The sequence below is a fragment of the Physeter macrocephalus genome, chromosome 9 (genome assembly GCF_002837175.3).
Source record: "Physeter macrocephalus isolate SW-GA chromosome 9, ASM283717v5, whole genome shotgun sequence".
Lineage (NCBI taxonomy): Eukaryota > Metazoa > Chordata > Mammalia > Artiodactyla > Physeteridae > Physeter > Physeter macrocephalus.
Genome location: NC_041222.1, coordinates 25,652,331 through 25,672,083, shown reverse-complemented (window position 1 = coordinate 25,672,083; position 19,753 = coordinate 25,652,331). Strand labels below are relative to the sequence as shown.

Genomic DNA, 19,753 nt, shown 5'->3' with positions numbered 1-19,753 from the left:
TACTACAGAGAGCAAGGAAGAAAGGTAAGGTGGGTGGTAGCAAACTGTCCCTCATACTTATGGTCTTCACAAGGTTTACCTCCTGTAAACGGTCCAGGGGGACAGGCTTCCTGGATTTATTTCCAGAGTCGGCCGACTCTAGCCCTGCAGCCTCTCCCACCACAGCCAGATCCCAGGGGATCCTGTGCACGCTCCGCCCTGACCTTAACCTTGAGCGGAGGTGACAGTGCCCTGCCTCGCCGGCTGCCAATGGGCTCAGCATCAACCCAGCAGGGTCTGCTCTCTGCCCATCTGCCCCAGCTCCAGGTCCTCCCACGGGCTCCGCCTGACTCGCCTTTTCTCCTTCCCTGATAGCCTGGGCGCTCAGTCTGCCTGTTACCTATTTTTAGGCTTCGTCTGCAAAATGTGAAAACACTTCTTTGCCCAGCCCACTTCACAGGCCAGTGACCAAGGGTCTGTGAATACACCTGAAAACTATGAAGTGCTGTCGTGTATTGAAAGGCAGTTGGGGGAGTGGGGGAGACGATAGTTGGTGGTGTTGCCACTAACCTGCTAGGTGACCTTGGGTGCCTTATATAATCTCTCTGGGTTTCTGTTTCCTCATCATTAACATGGAGTTCAGGATAGCACCTATTCCACAGAGTTATTGTGAGGATTCAGTGAATTAACACACACATCTAGCTACTAGCATCACCATTGTTATTACTGTTATTAGTATTATTGCTTGTGATTATCATCACCCCAGGCTCTCCGTAGGCAGGGGGCCCGGTTAGCCAGTAACAACCCTTCCTCCTGTTGATAGCCTGTCTGGATTTCCAAATCCTGGTGGTGGGTGGTGAATTCCCCTGGGATGGAGTTGGAGGAAGGTCTGCTCCTTCGCCAACTGTGCAGGTGAGTGATGACCAGATGTCACCTCCCCTCTAGCCACAGCCCCGTCTGTGCGAGTGACCTCAGCTGAGCTCCTGCCCCCTTGGCCCATGGGCACAGCCAGCGCAGGTCTGTCCTCTGCCAGGTCTGATTGTGCCTGTCTGGAGTCCTGCTTCCTCCCCGGATGCACACGTAAGGCAGTGAGATGGAGGCGCACAGCCTTAAATCCTTCCCCTAAATCTGCGCTGTCAGGAAACAGCGTTCTCTGCCACTGCTCCGACTGCATAACTTCTTACCGGGCTGAGCGAACCCTCTGCCTGTCTCCAGACAAACGAGGCCCGGCATCTTATTTGCTAGAAAACCCTTATTGTTCAGAGGATAAAAACCTCTGTCCTCAATGCATAAAATGACTGTTTCCAGTTTAGTTTTATTGATAAAATTCACACTAAATCCCACAAAAAGATTTCCCTAATAGTGCAGTAAGAGAACTGGAGAAAACTCCAGTTTTCTCAATAGAATCTGCTACACTGTAGGGAAATCGTACTGTACAGCCACTGCCGTTCAGCTGGCTCTTTCCGACAAAGGCACATTTAACAGTTCTAGGAGAAAGTCAACAAAACTACAACTTCCCTAATCTTGAACTTCTCTAACTGGAGCATCCTAGGAAGACCAGTGTGAGTTAAGAGCAAGGCCCAACGCAAGACTACTAAAATATATATTTAACGGTACTTTTATGTAAGGTTCTTCTTTTTGGCAACACATCACTTTGAAGATCCTCGAGTAACTGGTAACTGGAAGGAGCTTTCAGAGTGTTTACTCCCCTACTAGCACTCCTTAGGGAACTCACTTTAAAGGAGAGATTAAAAATGCAATGTAATTTCTAGGCTGATGGATCATATAAATGGGGGCTTCTACAATGTGTAGAGAATATACTGGTTTAAACGACCCAACATTTCCCCTTAATTCTGCATATATTAATACACCTAGACAAATTCTTTCACCATTTTTTCCAGGAGTGAAGACCTTATATTTGGCCCTCCTGAAATAATATATGTCTCAAATGGAAGGAAACGGAAATAATGAGACATTCCTGATAGGGAACGTGGACCCACGTGGACCTATGATGATTTCCCCGTAACCACCTCGACTTCTTCTCAAGAAGCGTACCTGGGGCAGTAAAGGAGATGTGCTGCCTTGCTGTCCCCCCCGGGGGGGGCGGCGCTGGGAGCAGCACAGGTCTCCTTCCTGCTGGTGCCAGGTGCTTACCTCCATGCTGTACCTCTCCACCGTCCTTCTCAGGGGGTCCACAGCCTGCCAGCAAATCAGGATGCACAGGTCAATCAGCAGCATGCCCCCAACGATCACAAGCAGTTTCTGGTCCTTGATGATCTGCAGAGAGGGCAGGGGCAGAAGGGATGTGAGAGAGCTTCCCAAACAGCAGCCGAGGGGCCAGGTCAGGTGGGTGACTGAATGGCGTCACCCCCAGTTTGAAAATTACCTCAGACTACCCATCGCCCACAGGATAAATCCAGCCAAGCTCCTTTGCTTGGCATTCAAGGCCTTTCATGAGCTTGGCTTGTCCATGCCCCAAACACACACACATACTTAGTTAAATGTGAGGACTCCCAGGTTCTGGCCCTGCTGTGATTTTCACCCCAGGCCTTTGTGGGTGTTGGCTCTTTTGTCTGGAACACTCTCTTCTTTCTATGTGGCAAATAATCTTTAGAGACCCAGATTCATTTTGCCTCCTCCATGAAGCCTCCCTAACTCCCACAGCAGAACTAACTACTCCCATAGCACTCTGTTCCCATACTTAATCATACTTAATAAGTTCAACACTTATAATTATGAATAGTAATAGTAGTAACTACAAGAAGGAGAATAAATACAAATGCTAACATTTAGTGAACACTTACACTGTGCCTACCTTCTAGGTTGATTGTTTTACATACAGCATCTCATACAAAGGCAGATACTATTAGTATTCCCAATTTTCAGATGAAGAAACTGAGGCTAGTGCTGGGGGCCAAGTAACTTGCTCAGTGGAATATAGATACTAAGAGGTGAAGCCTAGATTCGAACCAAGCTCCTCCTCTCTCCAGAATGCACACCCTCAAACATTTACAGCACCTACCAGGCTCTACAGTAACCAGATGCTATATTAAGTTGTATACACATCTGCCCTCCTCAGTAAACTGGGGAAACCCTGACAAAAGGGAAGCCTGTTTTATTTATTTGTTTGCCCTCAGCACCTAGCAGGGCCTGGCATGCAGTCGATACTTAGAAGTTTGACTGGTTGAATTGAGATGAAGGAATATATAAAGAAGAAATATAATTGCCATCCGACTTTGCAGCTTGGGGTATCTTTATTACACTGTGAAGTTCCCACCCCACTTTATGTCCGTTTGATGGGGATTGGCCTGGGGACAAATGCTGTCAGGGGCAAAGCTAACCTGTATTTCACTCACTGCATGTTTATGTGTCCTCATACCCCGCCCCAATGCCAAACAAAAGCTAATGTGATGAAGTAGTTCTAGAAAAGACTGTAGAAAAATAAACAAAACTGAAGCAGAAGCTTAAGAAATATCTCCAGGTCTGGCTTTTAATGATTAAAGCCATCCTTAAAGGAGAAATAGAATCTCAAGAGACTTCTCTGTGGCCAAACTGTGAAAAGAACAAGAAAGTACTGCTGAGTTACTGCCAAAGAGATCAAATCCACCAAGACCACTTTACCTGGGGGTGGGGCACTGGCAAAGCCCCCTCTGAGATTTTTCAGAAGCATTCAGTGCACCGCTGATAGCTTATAGAAACTTGGTTTAACCCCTGCCCTCAGGGGAACCAGGCAGCTCCCTGTTAGCCTTGAGAAATTGGGCCAAAGGGAAGAAATGCCTGAGGAGTTTAGGACTTGGAGGACAGGCTGGAAGGGGCCTCCCTGCTTGATGCTCACCCAGGGCTGTTTGAGCCCCAGGCATTTGCACACACTGCACCTGACCCCTGGAAGTTCTTTCGCCCACCTTTCTGCTGGTGCCCTCCTACCCTGATTTCAAGATTGAGCCTGAGCAGCTGCTCCTCTGTGAATCCGGGTGTGCCCTGCATGGGGCCCATGCTGCAGCTGTGTTCCTATCAGAACCGAGGCAGTGACCATCCAGTCTCCCCTCCGTGCCCTGGTGCCTTGTGCAGGGGCTGGCTCTCAAACTTTCTCGAGGAAAGTGTGGAGAATGAATGAATGAGCTCTCAGGAAAAGGCCAGGGGAAAGTGGTGCTGTTGAGCAAGTTCAAGGTCATTGTCTCCTGCCTAGGGCTCAGATTCTACTTCCTAAAGGCACCACCTGCCGCAGGTTCCTATCCTTTCCCAGGCATTTGTAGGTGCTGGTTCTTTCGTCTGAAACACCCTGTTCTTTCTGTGAGAGGCTCTGTGTGGCTGGGTGTGCACGGGGTCGGTTGCGGGCGGCTGGAAACAGGGCTAGCTGGAGGGAGAGACCCTGCATGACATGCGATGGCGCCTCATGGGGGCCACTGGAGGTTTAAGCATCTTTAAGCATCAGCGTGATGGGGAGCTCTCTGCAGCATTAAGGGGTGAACCTGAGGTGGGATCCTGCAGTAGGAGGCCAGTTAGGAGCTGGGGCCATTGTCCTGATGAGGAAGGAGGAGGCCTGATCCAGAGCAGTGACCACCAGATGGACAGGAGGATGCAGATGCCACAAACACCGGGCAGGCAGAGTTGCGGGCCTCAGCCTCTCAGTCCTCTCCCCCTCCCCAAACTTCCCCAACCAGCAAGTGCCAGCACCTCCAGGTCCCTCCCTCTCTGCCAAGTCTTTCCCACAAGACAAAAGGGGTACTACTCTCCCCACAGTCTAGCTCCCAGGAGGCAGTGAACTTGAACTTGCTCAGCAGTACCACTTTCTCCTGGCCTCTTCCTGAGAGCTCATGCATACAGGAGTACGGACCACCTTACGCTCCATTACACCACACCTCAGGTCTGTTGGGACTGCACAGTCTACACTGGACAAGAAGTAGTACATTGAAGGGCAGGGCTGAGAAACATGGGTTGGGGCCACCCTCAGTGAGCCCCTACAGGGGAGAGACCTCCCTTCTGAGTGGATGCCGCACCTCTCCTGCTGCTGCCTGAAAAGGGAAGGCACGCATGTGGCACAGAAGATGAGCATCAGAATTTCTCTCTGGTAAATATGAGAGTCAAGTCCTCCCAATTTTAAGGCTCAAGTATGAAGTGTGAAGTAGCAGAGTGGCAGTGGAAAGACAGGACCTGGGATTATGTGGACCTGGGCTGGAGTCCTGGCTCCATCCCTTGTGACTGGGGTGTGACCCTGACAAATCACTTCCTCTCTCATTCTGCATCTCTGATTTGTAAAATGGCAAGGAGTGGAGAGGCTCATGTAATATCTCTAAGTATGGTGCAAAAAAAGAACACAGTTTTGGATCTAGAAGACCTCATTCTAATCCCAGCTCTTGTGAAATGTCATCTTGATCAAGCCGTATGACTCTGTTAGACTTATTTCCTCCTCTAAAAGTGAGGCCATTGAGCTCTAAGCTGCAGACTTGGTATAAGAGTGAAATGAGATGATGCATGGAAAGCACCTCGCACAACATCTGGCTCAGAGAAGATGCTCAACAAATGGGCTGTGTGGCTACTATTTCTTGGGTTTTGAGAATGCATGGTTCTGTGTTTATGTGGAGGACAGTGACATCTAGGGGCAAAGTGTGATACTGCACCTCAGCTCTGCTAGCCTCCAGGCTAATCATCACAAAGATGGGCCCAAGGTGGGAAGATCCTGAGAGTAACAGGAGAGGACATGTCTAATTTCCTTTTGGTACCATTTCCAAAGCCTGGCACTTGACCATTGTTCGTGACTAAATGGACTTAGTCTAAGTAGTTATGGATCACATTTGATTTATTAATCACAGGAACATTTATTGAGTGCCTACTCTGAATCAGGTTCTTTCTTTTCTAGGCACTAGGGCTGCAGCAGTGAGAAAAACATAAATATCCTACATTCATAGAGCGTGCATGATAGGGGTAGACTAATAATGAATAATTATACAAATACCCCATACATATACACAATACAATGTTAAAGAGTGACAAAATAATCTTTTAAAAAAGATCTAAAAATTTAAATTTAAAAAATAGCACTGACCTAACCATACAAAGTCTGAGCACCATAGAATACTAGAATTAGGCAAGGCCATGTCTCTAGTCTCACCTCAGCTTCCCTGACTTCCTTTATTATTTTTCAGCTTTCTCTTCAAAAGCTGCACAAACTTTCCTCGGTTATGTCAGTGCACATTGATGCCATGAAACTCAGTTCTCTCTCTGAGGCTAGGAGGTTACTTGTGCTCCATTCTCACTGAGTGAGAGATGAGAGTGAAGGCACCCAGGAACGATTAAGCACCCAGTTCCGGCATCAGATCTGAGTTTGAATCTTACTAACTAGCTGGGAGACCTTGGTAAGTTTCCTAACCCGTCTGAGCCAGTTTCCTCATCTACACAATGGGGGACGATGACCACACAAACCACTATATTACCAGAGCCTGGCTTACAACTACTGTTCAACAGATGTTAGCTATTACTATTAAACATCACTTCCCATGGTTGTTTAGAGCAGAGATCAGCAAACTACGAATTTGGCCCACTGTTTGTCTCCCCCCGCCCCCGTTTGTCTTTGTAAATAAAGTTTTATTGGAACACAGTCATATCCATTTGTTTATGTGTTTGCCTCTGGCTACTTTCATTCTACAATAGCAGAGTTGAGTGGCTGTGACAGAGACTGTATGGCCTGCAAAGCCTAACATAGTTACTATCTGACTCTTTACAGGAAAAGTTGGCTAACATCTTCTTTTGGGAAAACGGCATTTCTTTATTTCTTCAAAAAACTTCAGATATTTTGACTGATTCAGACTGGCCTTCTACTAGGACCAGCTTATTGCCTACTTCCAGGGACGCCATTCCAGAGGGAATACAGTGTGAATGGTGCCCCCTGGAGTTGTACAACCAGCGGCCCTGCCTTCCTGCCGTCACTCAGATGACGGACACTCTCTTGGCATTTTCCTGAAGCTGAGCCTGGGTGAAGGTCTGAGAGGATGGCCCTATGTTATTATTTGCAACCGTATCAAGTCATATATGTAGTGAAGTTTCTTTGTCCTCAAAAAACATCTGCCCCCACAACAGATCTCATCTCTGAGTTACCGCTCTAGTCTCAACGTTCCAATTTGGCCCTAGTAAGAGTAAGAGGCAGAATAAAGACTGTGGTAGTGGGCTTCCCTGGTGGCGCAGTGGTTAAGAATCTGCCTGCCAATGCAGGGGACACGGGTTCAAGCCCTGGTCTGGGACGATCCCACATGCCTCAGAGCAACTAAGCCCGTGAGACACAACTGCCGAGCCTGCGCTCTAGAGCCACAATTACTGAAGCCCGTGCCCCTAGAGCCCGTGCTCTGCAACAAGAAAGCCACCGCAATGAGAAGCCCGCATACCGCAAGTAGAGAAATCCTGCGCGCAGCAACGAAGACCCAACACAGTCAAAATTGAATAAATTAAAAAAAAAAATGACTGTGGTAGTGAGGCTTCTTAATTCAAGATTTTACGATTGATACTATAAAAATACTGAATTTAGAAGCCTTAAGTCACCACATGTCAATACTTCCTTTAATAGGCTTCTTTTTCTTTAATGCCTTTCAAAATGTAGCCATATGGGGTGAAGTTTGTGTATGTGTGTTTGGGGAGGGTGTGACATGGTGGGTGGAAGGAGGATGAGGTGGGAGACAGGGAAGGAAGAAAAGGGTAAAAAGACTGGAAAAGACGTGTGAGATTGCATTTTCAGATTTAGGTAAATCTTGTATATGTGTCAGTAAAAAAAAAATTAAGGGCTTCCCTGGTGGCGCAGTGGCTAAGAATCCGCCTGCCAGTGCAGGGGACACTGGTTCGAGCCCTGGTCTGGGAAGATCCCACATGCTGCAGAGCAACTAAGCCCGTGGGCCACAACTACTGAGCCTGCGCTCTAGAGCCTGCGAGGCACAACTACTGAGCCCATGTGCCACAACTATTGAAGCCGGTGCGCCTACAGCCCATGCTCCACAACAAGAGAAGCCACTGCAATGAGAAGCCTGCGCACCGCAAGTAAGAGCAGCCCCCCATTCACCGCAACTAGAGAAAACCCGTGCACAGTAACAAAGACCCAATGCAGTCAAAAATAAATAAACAAAATAAATAAATTTTTAAAAGTGCATAAGAAAAAACATTAAAAGAAAAATAAGAGGCTCACTTTAAAAAAAGTTTAAACTTAAAAAAAAACCATAAAACAAAACAATGACAATAAAAACCAACCTTAGCTATGTAAAATGTTGGAGTCATGGAGAATTCAATCCCAGTTTTGACCTGCGACTGCCACAACCCTTTAAAAACAATCTGGTTCCCAACTTGAGTTTTTGATCTGTGAAAGGTATAAATTTCTCTTCTATACCCTTAACCTCCTCTAATTTGGCTGATAAATGATATTCAGCTGTAGCGCCACAAGGCTTTTCCTGGAGTAACCGGAAAGCCTAGAGCAAAAACTGTCTCACACTGGAAAGGTGTATTCATCTGGCCTAAATCATTTTCACAACAGACTAAACTGGTGACCAAATCTTGTATTCAAAGCCTTTGGCAGTTTTTCAGACAGGCCCCTCCCTGGACGCCTGGGCCTACCACCTGCCTGGGCTCTCACTTTGCCCAGATCCCCGGAGTGGGGAGAGTCCCCTTGTCCCAGGCAGCCCAGCAGGCTGTGGCCACATCACAGCCCCAACTCCCATGGCCCTTTCAGACAACTGAACTCCTGAAGTCTTCCCTGGCATGTTTTGTCAATTGTTGCCAGACAATCTGAGTGTTCTTGCTTAGTGATCACATGAGTAATAGAAAATAAAGGCCAGTTCTCCATTGCCAATAATCATATGCATGAATTACATATTGACACAAAGAAACTAACACTGTGATTCTTCAAAACCAGGATGGATTTGTCATAAATGGCAGAGCCACAGAGCAGGAGGGGCCCAAGAAGTTACGCGGTGCCTGTCAAACTTTGGCTTGCATCCGCTTTGCCAGGAGGGCTGGTGGAAACACACGTTCCTGGGCTCCAGGAACCTGATTCTTAGGGCTGGGGGAGCTGAGAAACTGAATTTCTAACAAGCTCCCAGGTGATGCCAACAATGCTGCTGGTACAGCGTGCACTCTGAGTAGCCCTGATCTAGACCAGAGGCTTCCCACTCGGGTTGTATATTAGTATCACCTGGGGGGGTCTAGTACCTCCCAATGCTCAGCTCCAGCCCGGGAGGTGTGGGCTGCCCTGGGTTACTTCTTGTAGTTTTCAAAAGCTCCCATTTGATTGTGATGTGCAGCCAGGTCTGAGAAGGACCAGGTGGCCAGGCTCCTCATCTTACAGACAGAAGGGAGTTGTCACAAATGCTCCTGAGGCCCAGTGAGAGGAGGGCCTTCCAGGTGAGCACAGGCAATGGGTAGCAGAGCTGAGCTCCTTCCTCCCTCTAAATGCAGCCCATAGTTGTCCTAAGGTGGTCTGGTGTGGGCCAGAGGGTGGAGAAGGGAGGATACACCCCCCCCCCATCTGGAGAGCAGCTCCCTGGCAGTGAAGGGGCAGGCGGTGATGCTGACGAGTGAGAGGTGCCACTGGGCACCAGGCAGAATCACAGCTCGGGAGACAATGCCATTTCAATACTTCCCCATTTTACAGATAAGGAAACAGAGGCCCTGAAAGATGAAGAGGTTTGCTGAAAGACCCATGGCAGCAGTGAAGCAGGGAGTAGAAGCCTGCTCTCCTGCTGTGTCTGCTGGCCCTACCACCTCGGGCTCACCTGCTGTCTGCCACAGGCGTGATGGCTTATGACCCAGGTAATCGGATGGCAAATGCAAGTTGGGGATGAAGAACTGGAACAATAGGCACCACGTTCCAGAGTGGGATGAGATCACAGTGCAGGATTTTCAGACATGTCTGTAAATGGGTTATACATCCATCAGGGGTTTAAAAAGTGTGTGGGGGGGTGTGGGTAGAGTTGAATCAAGAAGAGGATTTTTGGAAAGACGTGTCATGATGCTATCTCACCTCATCCCCAGGTGAGAGGACGGGGGCGGGGGGGCGGGTATGCTTCCTCCTTGACCTCAAATCAAGAGGGAGGCTTAAGGAGAGCACTCAGATGGCTTGATTGCTAGGGCTCCCTGCAGCCTGGGGAACCTGGTGAGCTGATGCCTCACTCCTGCCTGAGAAACCCACGGGAGGATGACGGGCCAGTTGCTCCATGGATGAAGCAGAAGAGGGGAAGTGGCTACAGTGGGATCAGCCACAATCCTTGAGTTTGTAGGAGCGAAGGATGTGTGCTTCCTGAGCACCAGGTGTGGGCCCTGGGCCAGATAGAGCTGTGTGGCCTGCCCAAGGCAAGCTGGAGGGGCGGGCCCAGGAGTGGGGGACTGCCACTTGTCTGTGGAAGGAGCCACAAATGGCCAACGGGGGGGAGTATTTCACCCATGTCAGGGGCACTGCTGGAGAGTAAATCTCAGTAACGGGGGCTTTGAAAATTCCACAAAAGGACTCCATGAGAGCCTAAAGGGTGTGCTTAACCAATGCCAGGCCCAGCAAGATGGATGCAGCTCCTGGCAAGTGAGGTCTTTCCTGCCCCTTCCACCACTCGAAGCCCCAACTCAGGAGGGTTCAAAAACCTTGGGAGTGGGATGGGGAAAAAACTCAGTCTGGCAAAAGAGAGAAGCAGCCCATCCGCACCCCTTCTCCCAGGGCAGGTGACTGGCTACTTCAGGCCAAGCTGGGGAAGGAAGAGGCGATGCCTTTGAAGGCAGTTTGAGGTTTTGAATATTATGATGGACTCCACATATTAGCTGTTGGCCAGAGGACCTTCAAAGTCATGAGACTTGCCTGAATTTTTATCTAGGAGCAAGGGAAGAAGAGTGCCAGCCGTCGGAAGAGTTAAAAAGGACAGTGCGGGGAAAGTTTCTCCATGACTACATCCTAAGAGTCAAGCTTCATCAACATGATGGCTACAGCCAACCACAGAGGTGGCAACTGCTTTCCTCCCACACGAAGGAAGGGCTCCTGTCCTCTAAGGGCCTCTTTGAAAATGGAAGCATTAAATCAGGCCCCTGCCCTGTTTCACTCTCCTCTTTCAAGGGCTCCCCACTGCCCACAAGTTAAAGTTCAGGTTCCTTACCGTGGTTCCTGCCTTCCCCTGTGGCTTCCTCTTGTACCCTTTCCCCAAGAACCCCTGAGCAATGTGAACACACCCCTCCCTTCCCCAGGTCTCCGTGCACAGTTCCCTCTGGGAGAGGGAGAACTCCTCAGCCTCTGCTTCCCACTCACCCTCTAGGTTTTAGCACAGGTGTCACTTCCTACACCATGCCCTCCCTGGGTGCTATATCCCAGTATCCCCCATATGCACCCAACCAGCCCTTATCACCTTGCATTGTAAACGCCTTGTTAGCTGTCTGATGTCCCCAGGAGGCTGAAGGTGTTGGGGGCTGGGGTGGGGAGGGGCGGAGGGTTGTGTTTAGCTTGAATTCCCAGCAAATAGCCCAGTGCCTGGCATACAGTAGCTGCCTAATAAATCTTTTAAAAATAAATACTAAATGAACATTGCAAACACCCTGCAACAGAAGGAGGCATTACCTTCTTCTTCATTTTCACATTTTTGAAGATGGCGTGGACCCTCCATGTCTTTGCGAACATTGCCCCAAAGGCGGTCGTGTAGCCCACGGTGAGAATCCAGGTCCTGACCTAGAGGCCATGAGAAAACAGAGGCATTAACATCTCCCGGGGGACGGACTTCATCATTTAGGAGAGTGTCCCAACAGGGGGACGAAGATGGGGACAGATGCTCTACTTTACATACTGTAGAGTTTTACTAGCATCAATAGTCCTTCAATCACATTTCAATCTGATAGACGCTTAGTTCTTCTATTGGCCACTCGCCAGACCAGGGCCCTGGGCGCAGAGGCATATGAGATTCAAATCCTGCCTTTCATGGGCCCACAGCCCAGGGGGAGCCAGTCATAGACAGAGGCACAGAGGGCCCCCAGGACCACTGAGGCGCCACTAAGGGGTTTCAGACCAGCCCTCTGGTCTTCCCTCTCTCCTTTCCTTCTCTGACAGCCTTGTATGTGGGGAGACAGGCCTGCAGAGGTACTCCTAATTGCTGATTTCTCTGCCTCCTCACCCAAGTCTCTAGGAGACGAGGCAGCCCCAGGAACCTCTTCCACAGGACTCCCAGCTCCTGGGTTGTGGGCAGCGGGGAGGGGAGAGCACTGAGCTGCAGGGGCTGAGAGTGGGCAGGACAACAGGCCTGCATGGCCCTTCTCCAGCGCTAGTGACCCAGCCACTCTGGTAAAGCAGGGCAGAACTCAGCCAGAACTGGCCCCGGGGATGCCTGACTGGCAGCTGCAACAGCCCAGCTCCTGGCCATCGTTAGGGGCTGCTCAGCTGGGGGGGAAGGTCAGAGGAGAGGGGCTGTGACCTTTCCACTCCCACCAGGGGCCCGTCTCCTCAGCCTTTGGAGAAAGAGAGGAGCGATGCTGCCTGGGTCCCTGCTCAGGACTAAGGCCTTATCTGGCTCTCACGTGTTCCACAGCACCAAAGTGTGCCCTGATCCCCAGCCCTGGGCTGGTGGCTGCCAGAAACTGCCAGCCCTGATAGGAGCCAACAGCCTGACTCCTGCAGGCTGGGATGGCTGGTCACCACCTGTTAGGTCTTGGGGGCCTCCTGGGTGCCCACTCCCCACCTGCACTGCCATCGTGGCCAGACCCCAGCCTCTCCCGAGTCCACCCTCACTGGCTGGTCTGGATACCCTCCAAGACCCAGGAGACTCACCTAGCTCCAGGTTGGTCCCCACATCATGGCCCAGCCCTGGGCTGTATGCCACTGGGTTCTGGGGCCTCCCACTCACTGGGACAAAAAGGCTGCGTGCTCTGTGAGCTCTGGTTCTAGACTATGGTCTTTCCTCAGCTCTTCCTCAGCTCTGCTGAACTAAGTTCCCTCTGAAAGGTCCCCACCTGCCTCAGCTGAACATAGCAGGAAGGTGGACATGTTAGGAGAGAGAGAGACAGCCAGGCTGGAGTGGACAGTCCGGGCCCTCTGTGTCCAGAGCCCAGCAGCTTTGTCCGCCTCAGCGCTCCCATCCAGCCCAGGGCTGCAGGCAGTCATGTAGGAGGTTTCCAGACATGCTCCCTTCAGGGAGTCCCTTCACACTGCCTTTCTAGCAACTTGGTTCTCCAGCTTTTCAAAGACAGGGCATTTCCCCTTTCCATTTTATCTGTAAAAACAGGAACTGGTTGGGTAGATGGCAAGACCAACCCCCTAAGGAAGGACAACAGCATTACCTCGATTGTTCAGAAACACAGATGGGTGAGGTGTGAATGCTGACAATGGTAAGGGTGAGGACTTAACCTTCTTTTTTTTAATTTCAAAAATTTCAGACAGGCAAGAACAAATCACAGTACTCTAGAGAAGGTGTAGGATGGCCACATCATTACCGGTATTATAAAACAAGGATGGAAGAAAAGTAACAGAATAGAGACAGGGAAGGAGCCAATTATTCGGAATTTAGACCTGAGCTTATTCAATGACCAGATCACACATTCCTATCCTGTCAGAGTTGCACAGGACCTTACAGATCATTTCATTCATTCATTCATTTGTTCACCTGTTCATTCAATAAGGATTACTGGGCCAGAAACTAAGTATATAATGATAAAAACAAACAAATAAAACAACAACAACAACCAAAACCAGGGTGATTTTTTGGAGTCATCAACTGAGTTGAGAAAACCCCTTTGTAGATGAAGAAACTGAGACTCAGGGCATTAAGGTATTTCTCTCAACCACACCACCCAGCTCCAGAGCTGAGCCCGGAAGTCAAGGCCTTGACCCAGTCCAGCCCTCTCTCTCCCACATCATGCCGCCTACTCCTCAGAGAGTCTCCTTACCCCAATCAGGTCCATCCCCACCCGGGAGGCAGCTGTCAAAGGGACAGCACACTGGGGGAGTAGCTGACCAGCCTGAGAACTGGCTGATTTCAACACAATTTTGGAGCTAATGGTTGACACGACTGTGAAGACCAATGGTCTCCAAGCCCTTCTGATCATGTCCCCCTAACAGAAAAACAATTTTAAACACGAACATATACAGAACAAGGAAATTTTTAAAAGGACAGTAAGAGATGAAATAATATCATTTTTACCTCATAATGTGGCAGACAAAGATCTCTTATTTTGGGTTAAAGTATTACTCCAATATGCTTGGCATTATTATATTTGCTTTGACTTACATTTTCTTTGACATAATCATTTGCAGGCCACTTGTCTATTTTGTAGGACCAAATTCATTAAGACCCAATAATACAAGTGAGCTAAGTTAGTAAAAACTCGATGATGTAAATTTAACCTGGCAACTGGAAACGGCAATATGTTGCCATAAACTGAAAGCAAAGAATGGGTGAGGATGCCTGGCCAGAAAAGAGGTAACCTAGCAGGCCCAAGACCTGCTGGCAAGGTTTGCTTAAGCTGGTGTCTGAGAACTTGGATTTGGGGAGGGTTTCCCACCATTCCCTCAATGATAAGAGTGACTCTGTGCCTGAAGGGTTTGTGCAAACAGCGTGGTTTAGGCTGCACACCTGCTTCCCTTCTGAGAGCCTGGAATTTTGGTATGTGCTCAGTAGAGGGTTCCCAGGTGACCGGACCCCAATAAAAACCCTGGGGGCTGAGTGTCCAGTGAGCTTCCCTGGTACACATTTCATGTGTTGTCACAAGTCGTTGCTGGGGTATTAAGTGCACCCTGTGTGACCACTGGGAGAGGCTCTGGGAAGCTTGCACCTGATTCCCTGTGACTTCACCCCATGTGCCTTTTCACTTTGCTGATTTTGCTTTATGTTCTTTCTCTGTAATTAATCATTGCTGTGAGTACAATTCTATACTGAGTCCTCCTAGAGAATCACTGAACGGGGGGTTGTCCTGGGGATCTTGGACACAATGCCCTGTGGCTGGCTGGTGTCACAGACAGACCAACCACTCCGTTCTCAGGAGAGTTCCTGCATGAGACCACCAGACACACCCACTGGGCCAGGGCCCTGGGGTCAGTCTGAGTATTAAATCTTAGTAAAGCTTAATTTCTTTCATTTTTTTTTTACATAAAAAAGTAAACAAAGGCTGTAATATATTCTTCCACAAGATGATCCCGGTGGGTTCACATCCCATTTGGAGACAGCTCTTCAGACAATGATGAAACAACACTAGAAGAAATACTCTGGAAAGCAGGACAGTGGGACCCCTATCAGCAGAGCCACCTACCCCCTGCTGCCTCTGCTCAGGGTCATCGCTGTGCAAAAGGAGGTGTTATTTCTCTCTCCACTCCTCCACCATCGTTATTTTTTTGTTTGTTTGCTTTTTTGAATTTATTTATTTTATTTATTTTATTTTTGGCTGCATTGGGTCTTCGTTGCTGCATGCAGGCTTTCTCTAATTGCGATGAGCGTGGGCTACTCTTCGTTGAGGTGCACGGGCTTCTCACTGAGGCGGCTTCTGTTGTTGCAGAGCACAGGCTCTAGGCACACGGGCTTCAGTAGTCGTGGCGCGCCGGCTTCAGTAGTTGTGGCTCACGGGCTCTAGAGCGCAGGCTCAGCAGTTGTGGCGCACGGGCTTAGTTGCTCTGCGGCATGTGGGATCTTCCCGGACCAGAGCTCGAACCCGTGTCCCCTGCATTGGCAGGCGGATTCTTAACCACTGTGCCACCAGGGAAGTCCCACCATTGTTTTAAGATGGAAATGGACCCTGGGGTTCAGTCCTGGACCCTCTTTGTCCTAAAAGGTCTCTCCCTGGGTTATCACTCCCACTCTCAGGCTTCAACCATTTTCCTTGTGCTGACAATTCCTTTATCTCTTTCCCTGTTCCTATTTCTCTTCTGAGCTCCAGACCTGCATATGCCACTGTCACTGGAGACCTAGGTGACACTTAGGTGTCCCATAAAACCTTCACACTCCAGAGCCAGAGCTGAGCCCATCAGCCCTTCCGCTGAGTAGCTCCATTTCCTCCCGACTCAGGGATGGTGCCACTATCCACCTGTCACCCAAGTTAGGGACCTGGAAGTCCCCCAGGAATCCTCCCCTACCCTCACTCTCCTATTCAGTCCCCAGGCCCATCTCCTTCTGCTGAACCACCCCCAGACCCGTTCTCTGCCCTTCCCACGCCCTGAGAGGTGGGGCCCCATGCCTGCACCTCCCAGGTTCCCTTGCCCTCTGGCTTCTGGCTGGCTGGAGGGCACCATCAGGAGATCGGAGGGGTCAGGAGAAAGAAGACGGGGTATGTGCTCCCTGCAGCCACTGCTTCTGTGCTGTCTCTGGCTGTAGCTGGGCTCCTCACGTGGCTCTGGCCCTCTCTGGGCTCAGGAAGAGGCCTAGGAGTGGTGAGGGCTTCCTGCGGTTGCCTCAACACCTATATTTTCTTCCTTAACCCCACCTACACCTCTGTAGGTGGTCCCTTCACTGGAGTCTCTCCATGTGAAGCACTGGGGTGGGCTCTGTTTGCTGCCAGAGCTATGCCTGATGACCATCTTACTCCCACGTCTCTTGTTAGTACATCCCTCCTCTCTGTTCCTGTGGTGTCATCCAGATTAGTCATTACGAGCAGGGACTCTGGAGCCAGACTGACAGGAGTTCAAGTCCTGGCTTTGTCACTATCTACATGAACCTGGGCAGGTCACGTAACCTCCTTGAGCCTCAGTTTCCTCATCTGTGAAATGGGGGTAACTAATGCCTCTGACTTCGTGGAGTGGTTGTGTGGATGAGATGAAAGAAGGTATGTAAAGGGCTGAGGTTCTTAATCAATATCTGATTTTTGTCCACGAGTTCCTTATCACTGCTCACTGGACCACTGCAGGAGCCTCCAGCTGGTCTCCCGCCCCTCCCCTCACCTGCTGCTCATCCATCAAACACCTCCAAGAGGGACTGTTCTCCAGTGCAAATCTAAGCAAGTCTCCTTGAGCTTAAACTCTTTACTGCCCCATTGAGCTCGCAGGTTAAACTCCAGATTCTTGGCAGGGTGTGGCACCCACCACCCACACCTCTCCAGCCACTGCCCACATAGCATTTCACACCCAAGCAATTCCACGCTGCTTAAACATCCCCACACATCACACTGGCTCACGCTGCAGGCCTGGCACTGGCTATTTCCTCCACTCATAATGCCATCCTCTCTCTAAGCTCTTCAAAGATTCTCATTTGTTCTCCAAAATCCAGATTCGTGGGCCACCTCCTCTGAGAAGCCCCTCCCAGAGCTTGCAAGGAGGTCACAGCTGCCTCCTCCCTGAGACTTCTGTCCTCATGCATGTTTCTGCTGTGCTGGTCATGCATGTTTCTGAGATGATGTCCACTTGATTACCTGCCTGCCTCGCCCATGAGATGGTGCAGGGCCTACACTGCCCACCTTTAAATCTCTGGATCCAGTACTGAGGGGGTGATTGGGCTGGGTGGGCCTGCTTAGATGGTAATGAGATCTTTGTCACCAAAAATGTGCAAGCTGAGCTTGAGCAAACACATGAAGGGAAGACTGCAGACAGAACTGGAGAACTGGACGGCAAAAGAGGCTGAGGTTATGGCCTCAGTGGTCCCTTCCTCACAACGGAGTATGCTGTCCGTGAGGTAGTGAGTTCCCCATCACTCCATGGATTCAAGCAGAGCTTGGAGGACCCCATATCAGCATGCTATAGGGGCACTTCCTGTGCTGAGGGAAGTTTCATTTGATGACGTCCCAAGTATCTCCCTTCTGGGTGGCTCTATGATGCCAAATAAACTAGAAGGTTCTGCAGGGCTCAAATGATTCTGTTTTCTCTAATGATTACATCACCTTTAATACAAGTCTCTACTGATTCATCAACATAAGACAAACAGCTACTTCACTCTCTCGCCCAAAGTCTTAAACACATTTATTCTAATGTTAATGTATTTCCTTTTTTCCCCTTAGCCATAAAGCCCCCGGCCCCCTCTGCATACAACCTGACATGCAACCATGGGGAAGAGGAATTTTAGTTAGGCAATGTCCATCTCAGTCTCAACTATGAAAAAGGAAAAAGCAATTAGAGCACATCTCCAGATGGAAGAAAAATCTACACCCGGGGGCTTCCCTGGTGGCGCAGTGGTTAAGAATCCGCCTGCCAAGGCAGGGAACAGGGGTTCGAGCCCTGGTCCGGGAAGATCCCACATGCTGTGGAGCAACTAAGCCCGTGCGCCACAACTACTGAGTCTGTGTTCTAGAGCCCGGGAGCCACAACTACAGAAGCCCCCGCACCTAGAGCTTGTGCTCCGCAACAAGAGAAGCCACTGCAATAAGAAGCCCACGCACCACAGCGAAGCATAGCCCCTGCTCACCGCAACCAGAGAAAGCCCGTGCGCAGCAAGGAAGACGCAACACAGACAAAAATAAAATAAATTAAAAAAAAAAATCTACACCCGGAACAATTCTGCTTAGCTGCTCATTCAATTGATTTTGGGAAGGCCTGCTTGCCAGAGTGAAGGGCTTTCACGGCTCTTTTGGGGACCAGCAGGAAGAGGAACACACAGCCTCTCTTGCAGGTCTGTTCTGATGATGACTGGGTTGGAGGAAGCCTGGTCGGCTGGCTGGATGTTGGGGGGTGAGCCATTTTCCTGCTGTCCAGAAAGGTTCGAAAAAGGGCCTTTTGTTTCATTCTGACTGTTCACCCCAGATGATCAATAGTGAGAAGGCAGGCAAGGGAGACCCAGACTATCTAAAAGCAAGCCCCAGACCTCCGTTACCCTGAGGCGTTACAGTCTGGAGCTGAAAGGCAAGACTTCAGCCTGGGATCTCCAGGGCCTACCTGTCTTTCTGGAGGGAGAGGTGGTGAAGAGATTTGGAGTGTTTCCCAAGGCAATATGCCTCTGAAGAGCGTGCTCTAGAAACAGCTCCAGAAGACTCTGTCTTACCCAGGGTCCTTTAAGTAAGATCTGCATAGAAAATGCCTTCTAGAGTTTAGAGTACAGCAAAGACTTTTTGGGGAAACAATTCAAGGGCCCACAGGAGATTCTGGGCACAAACAAGGGTACTTTGGGACCCAAGTTAGGGCCAATGGGGCAACGTAGGAGATCTGGGGCAAATCAGAGGAAGCCACCCACTCTAGGAGGGGGAGTTTCCAACAGGCACCCGCTCCAGGCCCTTTTTGAAAGGCCCCCACCTTCTTAAGACCCTATCAGCTGAAGAACTCGACTCAGAGAGCAGATCGAAGGCTTTATTCAGTTCCCTCCCACTCCTGACGCCAACACCCTTGTGCAGTGCACAAAATGCATAACCGTACTTGGTGGCCTTGGCTCAGGCAATGGAACAGGGAGGAAGCCCTTCTTCCCCTTCCCCACACAACCCTCGTAGGTACCTCAGTGACTGGAGGTTAGGGAGCTTTCTGAAGCACAGCATTCTCGAGATGGGCAGTGGTAGCAGGGGGTGTGGGTGTGTGCTGGGGAGGGGGCTGATGTGCAACTCCATGCAGCTCTGTGGACTGAAGGTGTGGATGAGTGGGTGTGGAGGCAGGAGAGGAAGTGAGGTAGGAGGTGTATAGGCCCCAGGCTGAGCAGCTGCAACTGGTCTCCTGCTGATACTTCAAGATAAGAGACCAGCTGGAGCACTGGGCCCTGATTAGGTGAAAGGCAAAGTGACCACAACGTCTTCATTCTTGTGGTCAATAGGATTTCCCAGTCTGACACATGCACAGAAGGGGTCCTCAGTCTAGGGGAGGGACAAAAGGAGGGAGGAAGTGCCGGCCCGTAATATGTCCTGCCAACCTCCCAGAAACCTTCGTGCTGGAATCCATCTTGGCTGAGAGATGTGTGGG

At 49.9% G+C, this 19,753-nt stretch overlaps 1 protein-coding gene across 1 annotated transcript in view; it reads right to left on the bottom strand.

Moving 5' to 3' along the window:
* GABBR2 (gamma-aminobutyric acid type B receptor subunit 2) overlaps positions 1 to 19,753 on the bottom strand; it is a 370,296-nt gene that overhangs the window by 51,642 nt on the left and 298,901 nt on the right. Inside the window, exons 12-13 of the mRNA XM_024126525.3 lie at positions 11,540 to 11,647; positions 2,134 to 2,256 (exon numbers count right to left, since the gene is read on the bottom strand). Coding sequence (XP_023982293.1) covers positions 2,134 to 2,256; positions 11,540 to 11,647 — 231 coding nt within the window. The remainder of the gene's footprint in view (positions 1 to 2,133; positions 2,257 to 11,539; positions 11,648 to 19,753) is intronic.